Genomic DNA, 12845 nt, shown 5'->3' on the forward strand with positions numbered 1-12845 from the left:
GTTCCGGCATCCATTTCGGCCTTGGCCGAAACCAAAATTTCAGCCGAAATCCCAAAATTTCGGCTGAAATCCGGTAATAATAAAAAATTTATTAGTTAATTATTTACCAAATTTCTTTGGCTGAAATCTGGTAATAATAAAAAATTATTAGTTAATTACTTACGAAATTTCGGAATATTTCTATATTTAAAAAAAAAAATCAATTTCTCAAAATTTTGGCCGAAATGTAGGAAATTACCGAAATTCGAAATTTCGAAATGTGGTGAAACCCGCTATTTTGGATTTCGGTCTCAACCGCCGGATTTCGTACAAAAATTAAAACCATGCCCCCAACTCACTAATACATATAAATATATAAAATATATATAAAACCTTGGATAGGCGAGGCATACTGGGACTGCTCATAACCAAACATCCTACGAAAATATAATCCTGTCCTTCCTTCCCACACAAAACACAATCCCCTACATGAACACAGGCCTACAAGACTCCAAACCAATAGCTCTCCAAATATATCTGACCTCCATCCAATCCCATGTTTGCCCCAAATAACTTCAATCCATATAACATCTCTCTTAACCTCCGTAACTGTATACCCGAAAGAGCCCACTGTTTCCATTATATGTGTCCAACTCTCAAGCCATCCAACCTCATTAGTTTACACATCTTCTTCCTCTTAATGATACGAATCATCCTCTTCTCTTTATCCCTTCCTTCCCAAAGAAAATCATACGCTGCTTGTCAAGTCTCATGGCAATGGAACATGAAATCGTGAATAAACATAAGTAGATCGAAAGGTATGCAAGCACAATTGTAACAAGCCCTATAACTTCTTGGTGCAAAGCCTCTCTCTCTTCCACAAACATCCATAACCAATTATCCAAAGAGCCCAGATTTCCACTTTATATTTCCAATTCCCAACTTTGATTTACACACCTTCCTCATAATGATATGCATCACTTTCTTAGCTATATCTATGCTTCCCAAACAAACTAATTATGTAGCTTCTTAAAGCCAAGGAATCTTACATAACAACATAAAGTAGAGAAGAAAGTCTAGAAGCAAACATTTGACAAAGAAAGTTGCTAGCCACCTTTCTATCACCAATGGCCAATGTTTTAAATTTCAGTTTCGGTTTTGATTTCGGTCGGCACGGTCCGCACGGAAACGGAAACATTTCAGTTTCGGTTAGAAATTTCAGTAAAATCTTGTAAAGTTAAAGAAACGTATGGTAATATATGCAAATGATGAAATTTTAAGATGGAACTTTGGGAAATGCTAAAATAAGCACAAATTCATACTTGGAAACTATCACATAAACAAGAAAGTGATCCATAATAGCTTTTAATCACATCGAACAACTAGTGACATGAGTTGTTGCACATGTCTGAACAGTGAAGTCAATAAAGAAGTAACGCAGAAGAAAGTACAATCACCAATCTCTCCTTCACGGACTCCAACTCTATATCACTACCACATAGAGTTGTGAGGTATTATTGGCAAGGTTTCAAATTATGGTTTTGGTCGGCATGGAAATGGAAACATTTCAGTTTCTGTGGAAACATTGTAAAATCACGAAAACGTATGGAAACATATGCAAATAATGAACTTGTCATTTAAAAAAAATGCAAATGATGAATTTTTTAAATCTATAAAAAAAACGTATGCAAATGATGAAATTTTAAGATGAAACCTTGGAAAATGCTAGAATAAGCACAAATACATACTTAGAAACCATCACATAAGCAAGAAATCCTTTCATAATGGTTTCATCACATCGAACACCTTGTGACATGCATTGTGACGCATGTCTGGAACAGTAAAGTAAATATAGAAGTACAATATAATGAAGCATAAGAAGTACAAGGACGAGTCTCCACTCTAAGGACCCCAAATATATGTCAACACCACATAGAGTTGTGAGGTATTATTGGTCCATGCCGATCTGACATCTCATGCATAAGATATGGTTACTTTGCTGTGTAGTTCAATGATGTTGCCTACCAAAAATCATTCTCTACATTAATGAAATGCAAATAATAACATCTTCTCATTTTTTGTTGTTCCAACCATTTCGGTTGGGATTTCGGTGGGATTTCAATCGAATTCCGATCAAAATTTTGGGGAAATAATGACGTAAAAGGAAATCATGCAAATTTCATTTTGATGGGGATGGAAATGAAAAAAATTAGGTCATTTCAAGAAAATTTCGAAGAAATTTAAAACCATGCACCAAACCATTTTGGCATCTAGGTGATCACCTAGGCACCTATGCGGTCACCAATGACATAAAGAAGAATTGTAAGCACAATGTTGCATCAGAATTTTTTTTCATAGAATTATTTTACAACAAACAAGCATACATATGTAAATGCTTATTGGGCTAATCATTACACATAAATCTCAAACTAGCATCAACAAATGTTTAAAAGGTTCATTAATATCAATGGCACTGACATTTGGCACGTTCTTCATGACTCATGATTGCTTTTCATAGAAAAAAAAAACTAAAGAGTAATTAAGACTCAGTTTTACTAATTACTCTGCTATAATTTTTTTAACCTAATATTGACTAATCAGAACAATAAAAAAAATTAGTAAGTATATAACTAAAAAATTCGAATTGACGTGTAAATTTGTAAATGAACAGAGATTATTCTAAATACCAGACTGACCAGCTTGGCAATAGAAAATAGGGCAATAGCAAGTTGATGGCCTAAACCCATAGCCAACCATAAAAAACCTAGCAGCTAAACAATAGGTGATGAACCCAGACACAATCACCAATGGAATCGTTTAGGTGACTAGGTGAATCACATCGACTGAAGTGATCATCATGTCTCGAGCCAGAGCCTACACTTGGAAGAAAAACTAGAAAGCACCTTCTCCAATGCATACACCGCCGACACTACAAATGGCATTCTGCTACCAAATAATATGGAATATACATTTGATAGTTCCTAGTCTTCAAGCATGCTAGAATATGCAAAGGACCAAAATATCATTCAAACAGCAAAAAATTACATTGATACACCGTCTCTTGACAAAGTTCAGCTTCAAAATAAAGAGAACATACTGCATTCCAATTAGGAATGCATTCAATCGACATCATATTCTAATGATCCACAAATGACACAGCCCAAAAACTATAGATAAAGCAATCTCTGAACAATTTATTGACAATACTTAAAACTAAACCTATGAATGCAGTTTATGAAATTCACAAACATATTAAAGATACCCATTGTCTGAGTTTCAAAGACCATATTTACCTACCAAGAAAGAACGGCAACAATCGCAAACATACCAATCAAAAACAACAGCAATGTCAAAGAAGAATCACTTTGTCGTCCTTGAGTCGGAGGCTGCATAAACCTATGACCATGGCCACCATAAAATGAATTCGAATACCATGCAGGAAACCCAGCAGCGGGAGGACCATATGCATTAGTGTACGCAGAGCCATGTACACCCAAGCTAAGGAGAGATGGCAGCAGACCACCAAAACCAGCAGATAACGTGAAGTTTCCAACCCTCGTGGTTGCCATTGGCCCAAACCCACCCATGAATCCAAAGCCATGCTGAGGAAAATGGTTGTGCTGAGGAAAATGATTGTGCTGAGGGAAATGATTCGGGTCCGGGGAAGGGGCAGTTTCAGGTCTTTGACCAGAGGGGCGGTTAGGGATATGAACGCCGGGTAACGACTTAGACCTTGGATCCATGGGTGCTTTTCCTCTGCCAAAAAGAGGGACCAATTTCTCCTCTTGTATGATGGCCTTACAGACCGGACATTCCTGTGAATTTGAGTGAAGATGGAGCCATTTGTAAAGACAAGGCCAACAGAAGAGGTGGCCGCAGAGGGTTACAATTGGGTCTTGGGCCAATTCAAAGCAGATATTGCATTCAAAACTAGCTGAATCATTACCACCACTGCCTGAGAAAGACGGGCTTTGGGGCGGTTCAAACTCACTGGCCATCTCCAAATTCGGGATCTCCCAAAGCCTGAAAAACACATAAAACCCTAATTTATAAGGACATCCGACTCGTAACCCTACTGAACAACCAACACATTATGCATCAAATTTCAAAACCCTAATCAGCAAACAAGAGAATCAATTCATAAACAAAAACCAACATATTCAGCATCAAATTTGAGAGTTTTTATACGGTCCCCAACTGTCGAGTCCTGTGTGGGCGGTACTGCCCTTGATAATTGATCTAACAGCAGACCACTTTTTAAGAGGCTGCTGTTGGATCAAATATCAAGGGCGGTACTTTTGACGTACCACCCACATGGGACTTGCAGGTCAGGCACCATATAATTTCTCCAAAATTTCAAAGTGCTAATCAACAAACAAGAAAATCAATACATCAAAACCCTAATCAACCAACAAGAAAATAAATTCATAAAAAAAACCAACACATTCAGCATCAAATTTCAAAAACCTAATCAACAAACAAGAAAGTCAATTCATAAACAAAAACCAAAATGCCAAATTTCAAAATTCATAAAAAAAACCAACGCATTCAACATCAAATTTCAGTAACTTAATCAACAAACAAGAAAGTCAATGCATAAACAAAAACCAAAACGCAAAATTTCAAAACTCTAATCAACAAACAAGAAAGTTAATTCATAAACAAAAACCAACACATTCTGCATCAAATTTCAAAACCCCCTAATCAAAAAACAAGAAAGTCGATTCATAAACAAAAGACAACACATTACCATTAAAAAAAAAAACACGTTCAGCATCAAATTTCAAAACCCTATTCAACAAACAAAAAAATCAATTCATAAACAGAAAAACCAACACATACATCATCAAATTTCAAAACCCTAACCAACAAACAAGAAAATCAATTAGCAAAGGCCAACACATACAGCATCAAATTTCAAAACCCTAACCAACAAACAAGAAAATCATTTTATAAACAGAAAAACCCAACACATTCAGCATCAGATTTCAAAACCCTAACTAACAAAAAAGAAAATCAATTCATAAACAAAAACCCAACACATTCAGCATCAGATTTCAAAACCCTAACCAACAAACAAGAAAATCAATTCATAAACAAAACCCAATTCTTTCAGATCAGATTTCAAGACTGAGGATCCATATCAGCCAACAATCAAAGGAGCCTAATCTCAAGGGAAAACAAGAAATCAGAGAAACACCAACACCACCAGTTTTCGAAACCCAATTTGAATTGAAACTATGACAACAACAAAAAACCCTAATTTGAATTGTAACGATGACCGAAAAAAAAACCCATCTAACACACGCATCGTATCATTTGAGAAAGAACAAGAAAGTCAAAATAGAAAAAAATCAATACAGTTTTTTACCTTCGAACGGTATAAAGCAATCCGCCCAAAAATCAATCTAAGAAATCTAGGGTTTTGCATTAAGAACGGATCCAATCCATAGAACGCAAAAAATCAGAGAAAAATTATATAAAAAAACAATAAAAGAAAAAAAAAACGACTGACCTAGGGTAGAACGGAAATGTATTGAAGAAGAGCAACAAGGCGACGATTTTCTTCAAAAGAGGGGAAAAATCACAGGTAAAATAAGGAAAATTGAACGGAAGGTTCCTGACGGTTTCCGCATGGTTTCCTATGGGCAACACTTTTTTTAGTTTCTAACTTTTAAGTCAATGTTTTTAATTGGCTGCTGATATTTTAACTACTATGTTTTGATAGTGACACGAATTCAACTTGTCTTTTCTTTATTAATTTGCTGCTGAGAGTTTTTTGGGAATTATAGGTGAGTTCGCATCATTATCAAAACAAGGTAGTAGGAATATCAGTGAGAGGGGTGTCAATGGATCCAGGCAATCTAGGGGTGCAACTCGGGTCGGGTTTAGGCCAACCCTAACCCAACCTGAGATAGCATTCCCTCAACCCTAACCCGACCCAACCCAAGCGTCGGGTTGAGAATGGTCAACCCTAACCTAACTCGCCTCCAAATCGTGTCAGGTTGGGTTCGGAATGAATCGGGTTGGATTTGGGTTCATATAGGGCCAAATAGGAAAATACAAGAAAAAAACATAATCCTAAGAAAAAGAGGAGAGAGAAAGACACATGGGGTCGATTTAAGATATTTGGGAGTCGATTTATCACTGCCCTAAGAAAAACATGATAAAATTAGAGGACGGAGGTCAGGTTCGGATCGGGTCGGGTTGCCAAGGCATCAACCCTAACCAATCTGAAATTAACCGGAATGGCTTTTCCCAACCCTAACACAACCCAACCCAAGAAAATGCCAACCCAACCCAAGCCAAAATTGGGTTGAACCCATCGGGTTCGAGTTGAGCCTGACCCAAGTTGCACCCCTAGGCAATCTGATGGACTATCCGAAACCGAAGTTTAGTGGACAGGACCTGGACACACTACTAGGATGCATTAAATGAAAAGGACATAATATGAAGGGACTTACACATAATATGACAAGTGGGGACTTGTTAACCACCTTCCCAAAAAGCAGTTTCGTGGCCATCTAAATGTGATGACAGCCACACATGTTGACCTCCGGCCTAATTCATTTAATAATTCATTTGACATGGCCACAAAGTCTTTCTGCTAAGGTAGCTAGCAAATCCCATCAAGTGCGTGTTTGGCGTACCGTTTAAAACACCGTTTTGAGGCCAAACGGCCGTTTGGGAGTGTTTGGGTGCGCAACCACCGTTTGAAACACCGTTTTGAACCCTCAAAACGGTGTTTTGTAATTGGAGAGGGGAGGTCCATTTGCAAAACGCCGCTTTGAACAGAGTTTTTGGGCTATGAGTTTTTACGTGTTTGCCCTCATCAAAACCCATTTTTACACCTTTTTTTTTGCCCTAACTCTCTCTCTCTCTCTCTCTCTCTCTCTCTCTCTCTCTGCAACTTCCCTAAAACAATGACCTTTTTGGTCATTTTACCACTAAAACTCCATGTTGGGTCATTTGCAACCAAACACACAATACCTCCGTTTGCCGTTTAAAATGCCATTTTGATCTGGCCAACCAAACATGAAAACGTCGTTTTGCAAAACAGCGTTTCAAATGCTATTTCAAACGGTACGCCAAACACAACCAAAAGTGAGCAGCAAAATGGCTTATAAGTAGGGCTGCAACTCGAGCCGGGTTTTACCCGACCCGCATCGACCCGACCCGAAAATAACCTGGGTCGGGTTCAGGTTTCATGGGTTTCGGGTCGAGCCGGGTTGAGCATTCAAAAGCCCGCATGAATCTCGGGTTGAGCCGGGTTTGAAGGGGCCCGACCCGACCCGACCCGAGTTACATAAGTTATAGTATGTACATTTTTTTCTATTGTTAGTTACAAGTTAAAAGTGAAAACCCACGCACCCACTGTTATTGTATGTGAGTGTAATTTTTGCTTCTATGAGTTGAGCTGATTCAAGCGTTTGATTCAGCATTGTTTGATTGTAATTACAACATTGTTTGATTACGGCATTGTTTGATTCAAGTGTAATGTGAGTGTAATTACATCATTGTTTGATTCAAGTGTAATGTGAGTGTAATTTCTACTTCTATGAGTTGAGTTGCCTTGCCAAACAAGAATTTTCCTTAAAAAATTGCGTCAACGTGAAAAAACCCGACCCGACCCGACCCGAGATTTATCATGGGTAGGGCCGGATTTGAGAATCGTGGGTTTTCCGAAAAAAACCCCGACCCGACCCGACCCGACCTGAGATATTTCTCGGGTAGGGTTGGGTTCTCCAAAACTCGACCCGAGTTGCAGCCCTACTTATAAGTAACAGTTGCTCGCTTTTTAACATATTTTGTCTTAATCATTTAAGTCATCTAAGGAGGCTTTTAAAGTGAGGGGCTAAATCGTAGGGGTGCAACTCGGGTCAGGTTGAGGCCAACCCTAACTCAACCCGAGATAGCATTCTCTCAACCCTAACCCAACTTGAGCCTCAGGTTGAGGTTGATCAACACTAACCCAACCCATCTCCAAATCGGGTCAGCTTTAGTCGGGTTGGGTTCGGGTTCACTTAAGGCCAAATAAAAAATACAAGAAAAAATAGCATAATCGTAGAAAATCATGAGAAAATTAGAAAACGGAGGTCGGGTTCGGGTTGGGTCGGGTTGCCAAGGCCTCAACCAGAACTTAACCCGAAATTAAATCGGGTTGGCTTTTCCCAATCCTGACCCAATCCAACCCAAGAAAATGCCAACCTAACCCAAGCCAAGCCAAAATCGGGTTGAGCCGGACCCAAGTTGCACCCTAGCTAAATCTTTCTGCCATATTACCGAGCAAAGCAACTTCGCATAAAGCTATTTCGCCGCTCACTTTTTAAATATAGAAGATGACAATAGAAAAAGGGCGATGATATTGTCACCCCCCCTGCGTACGCATTCGCCCCCCTTATTAATGCTTTTTGACGTCAAATCAAGCCAAAAGGGGAGCGAATGCGTAATTTAGGGGGGGTGACAATATCATCGCCCTAGAAAAACAGCAAATCCATTGCTTCCTTTTTAAACAAAAGCGACCAAAAAGGGGAATAAGAAAACAAGTTTCCATTGAATTCCTCCTGCTCTGCTCTACAGCTGTTGCATTCCCTATTTACTGCCTCAAATAGAAACTTGTCTTTAGAAAATGGTATTTCTTGGGGCATCCCATTCATTTAACTGGATTGTAAAATCTTGAAAAATTTTATGATTTTAATAGAGATGACTGATGAAGTTGATGCTTCTAAGTTATTTTACTGACAAAGTGTGGGGGTGTTCTTATAACAAGGGTGGGTGCTTAAATTAGCATTCACTTAACCGTTAAGGCAACTGGAATGGAAATTGAGATCCATCTCAATTTTTGAAATTTTAATTTTTTAACACTATTATTTTTCTCATATTTTCTTATCTCTACTTTACTCACAAAGTTTAGATCTTCCATTATTCAATAAACTCGGGACTAATAGCCGTGAAAAGCTTAATTTTAAGTGTAAAAAACTAATAGCCGTGAATAGCTATTTTTAAGTGTAAAACAAAGTGGATGTGCCATTATCAAAATATGAGAATTAAGCGAATGAGAGAGAGAGAGATTTGAAAAATTTTGGATCTAATTCAAAAGTATTCAAGGGTATTTCCGTAACTTTACCCAAAAAGAAAGAAATAAAAAAACGAGGAAAAAAAGTGAAAACAAGTAATATCAAGGGACGAGGCCAAAATTCCTGTATCATTTACAACTCCAAAAAATAAAATAAATTCCAGCTGTTATTTTCTATTCCTGAATTGCACTCAACTTTGCCTTACAATTACGCCCATTGCGATTCCTCACTCTATCCCTCCTCTCCTCCTCTAATCCATCACTAATACCACTATGGCCCACATCTCGCCGGACCCCAGCTTCCCTCCGGCCACCCATCGCCGGAAAAACCACCCTATTCCGGCGACACCCACCAAAAAACTCTATACCACTCTCTCTCAAAGCCCTATTCGCTTTCACAGCCAATGAGGCAATCTCTTCTGCTTGGACCGGATACTTTAATCTACTCAATGGTAATACAAAATATAACTGACCCAGTTGTAACTCGTCCGAGTCATTGATCGCAGTTACGAAGCTTTCAAATTCTAACTCGTCCGAGTTACAAATAAAGCAACTCGGATTCTTTTCTAAAATGTATGAGACCTTGACTGGATACGAGAACTCTTCTAACTTTCCATCTTGTAGTATGACCTTTGCTGTTGGGACTGAGGCCACGTCAGACGAGTGGCAGACACCCATTTGGGAAAACTCGTCCGAGTCGAATCGGTTGGAATGAAGGAAATGACTCGGTGATTCTTTTTTCATTTTTTCTTTGAAGGGGGCGACATGGGTATTTATATGAGGTGGGTTTTCTCGTGGTCATTAGTTTTTGTCGCTCATAGGACTTAGAGAGGAGGCCAACCTGTACAACATTGGTGACAGGCTGTATAGACGGTGGTGAGAGGAAGGTTAGTGTTGGGAAATGGGGCCCTTATTTTGGGAGAAATTACAAGGAGGGGTTAGGGTTAGGGTTAGGGTTGGGCTTAGGCTTAGGCTTAGGGTTAGGGTTAGGGTTAGGGTGTTTAATGGAGATTGTGGCCACCATATAGTAGATAATTAAGTGGGTGAATAAATTTTGAAGTGAAAGAGGATTAATTAGTGAAGCATTTGTGCCATAATACTTGCTAAGTGAAACTCCCAAAATCATATTATAACTAGGGGTATTTTTTTGTCAAAATTTAAAGGGGTAATTTCGTAAGTATCTTGATGATCAATCTGAACCGTTTCTTTCTCAGCATTAGCTAGCATGAGTTATTAAGGAACGGACAGGGAGAAACAGACAAACGTATAGATAGATGACGGTCAGATAATTGTGATCGATAATTGATCGCTCTCTAGTAAGGGTGCACCTTGGGCCGGTCTGGTTGGGTCGGGTTCAGGCCAACCCAAACCCAACTCGGGTTACCAATTGTCTAACCCTAACCTGTCCCGTACCCACTCGAGCTATCCCGAATATAACTATCGCAACCCGAACCTAACATAAGAAGAGGAAAACCCTAATGACCTATCTTGGAAAGGTGGGCACTGACCAAAATAGATAGAGATCAAACCCAAAAAACAAAAAAAAAACAAAAAAAAGAAAGGAAAAAGATGTTTGTTTTGCTTATTACTAGTCATTCTTACCATACTATCACTATAGGGTCTCTATCCGAGTGACCGAGATAAAGTCACCCTACTACATGTGTAGAAGCAAGACTGGATGACGATGTTCGAATCCCACCGAGGCGTTGGCTCTTCGGCCTAAAGTCACGGGTTTGCTCCATGTTGATGAGTGTTCGAATCCTGCCCCCGACTTACTTGATACACATGGTGAGTGGGTCGTTGCGTGTATCTGTAGGGATTAGTCCTACTCCCGAAGGGGGTGGGGACATCCTACGTCATAAAAAAAAAAAAAAAAGAGACTTGATGACGATGTGTACATAAAGATCTGAAAATCCATGGGCATGATATTCCTGCACTGTTATCTAGGGAAGACATTTGTTCAATAGAAATAAGCTTCGATATACTTTCCTTTTAGTTACTTAACATTAGTCATGAAATCAATATATGATAAAACTTTTATTGCAAAACACTGGCTTTTTGGGCATATACTCAAACATGAGTTTGAATAGAACTCTTGAGGTCGAAAAGGGTGAGCTCCGGTCCTTCATACTATTATAAGGTGTAAAATAGTGGGGGCCATACTAGGTGGAGATGGCGGCCCCACTACATCAAAATATGAGGCATAAATTGGTTTGCCCCACTAATGCTATGCTTGGGTATAAAATGGTGGGCCCCTCTCCATCAAAACATGAGAGGTAGCGTCTTTACCCATATGCTATGCATAAGGTGTAAAAAAATTCATTGAAAATAACATTACTTAGAAAAAAAATCCAAGGTCTAGTATAGGTTTTCAATTGTCCTTTAAAATAGGGAAAATTTTGTATTTTGGGAAATAAATTTCATGGAAAGTGAGTTTAGAAAATGCTAAAAGGTTATTTTCCATGAAAAATTTTCATTAGAAAAACACGAGCTGTAAAGTGATGGGCCCCACCCAATGCACAGGGTTTGGTTGGACATGGAGCACCTCGCCCCAAATGTGTGTTTTTGCCCTCCCCATCAAACCATGAGCTGTAATATGGTGGATCCCACCTTATGCATGGGTTAGGTGGATATGGTGCACCTCGTGCCATCAAAAGATTCAAAACACGAGGTGTAGAATGGTGGCCCCACACCATCAATATAGTCAAATGTCGCCATCTAGATGGTGTGAAACTAGTGCAATGACAATTATTAATCACTAGAAACGAGTTTTCTAGAAAAGTTTGGCAAAGAAAAGACTTTTCCAAAATTTCATTCTTTTCCATTGTTTGATTACAAATTAAAAAACTGACTTGAACTGCAACAGTTGAAGTTCAAGTGAGTTTAATTAATGATATACGGAATTTGCTAGAGTCCATCGCAAAAGTAATTTCGCGGATGGTCCGTTGCATGTGAGAGCAGCCACCTAATTGAAGGTCCTGCATCATCGTGAGATCCTTCTGAATAGATCTATGTCATTACGTGCAACCGAATTCGGTTTCTCAACTACTTTAAAAATGGCGTGGATCTATTCAAGGGCCCTTCTCCGGCCCTTGTATAAAGAGGCCCTTGCATCTGTTATTTCTCAAAAATAAGAAAAAAAAAGAGAATATAAACTAGCTAATAAATGATAGATTCATCCCTTTTCTTCCCTTGGCCACACCCTTGTAGTAGTGTACAAAGAGCAAATCCCATAAATATAAAGCTACTAAAATGCCTTATAAATTGAATTTTCTTTGTACCTATTAAATATAGGGAGCTGATATACACCCCCCCAGTTGTAAAGTAGTTCATTTTACTACACACCTTACATTTTTAAGCTCAAGCTTTACTTTTACTGCATAAAATTTTAGTCATAACAAATGTATATTCCAAATGTGCAGTGTTCTTATATATATTACAAACAAATAAGAAATAACGCCAATGTAAACGCTGAGAAAGTTGCCTTATTCCCCACAACTCTTGGTGAGAAGGCAGAAACAAAATAGAAGGTTGCTTTTAATTGGGTATTAGGGAAACCTAGGTATCTATAGCAGTACGTGTTCATCATACGATCACATTATGGGAGGCTCTTTGTGTGTGTCTGTAGACACCCGTCGGCTACACAAAGGTGGGCGGTAAGAGGTGTGTCGGCTACCTGTTTGGTGGGTGAGAGAGAAGTTTCTTCTTGGGTCTTTTCTCGGGGTTCCTCTTGGGTTTTTTCTCGGATTAGTCTCTTGTATGATCTTAGGTGAGAGGGCAAGGAAAGGGT

General features: G+C 38.9%; 2 protein-coding genes across 2 annotated transcripts; both read right to left on the reverse strand.

Annotated features, from left to right (window-relative positions):
• Positions 1 to 2982: 2982 nt before the first annotated feature.
• LOC143858114 (uncharacterized) lies at positions 2983 to 5659 on the reverse strand. The gene is made up of 2 exons (XM_077368739.1): positions 5495 to 5659; positions 2983 to 4002 (listed from the first exon to the last, which is right to left on the reverse strand). Exon 2 carries the CDS (start codon positions 3975 to 3977, stop codon positions 3273 to 3275), a length of 705 nt encoding a protein of 234 aa, XP_077224854.1. The 5' UTR covers positions 3978 to 4002; positions 5495 to 5659; the 3' UTR covers positions 2983 to 3272.
• A 3570-nt stretch (positions 5660 to 9229) lies between these two features.
• Positions 9230 to 9733, reverse strand: LOC143857565 (uncharacterized). The gene has a single exon (XM_077368039.1). It carries the CDS (start codon positions 9731 to 9733, stop codon positions 9230 to 9232), a length of 504 nt encoding a protein of 167 aa, XP_077224154.1.
• Between the last annotated feature and the right edge of the window lie 3112 nt (positions 9734 to 12845).

The sequence above is a fragment of the Tasmannia lanceolata genome, unplaced genomic scaffold, assembly GCF_043159265.1.
Source record: "Tasmannia lanceolata isolate RefF3 unplaced genomic scaffold, GAP_Taslan_0.1 ptg000025l, whole genome shotgun sequence".
In the NCBI taxonomy this organism is placed as follows: domain Eukaryota; kingdom Viridiplantae; phylum Streptophyta; class Magnoliopsida; order Canellales; family Winteraceae; genus Tasmannia; species Tasmannia lanceolata.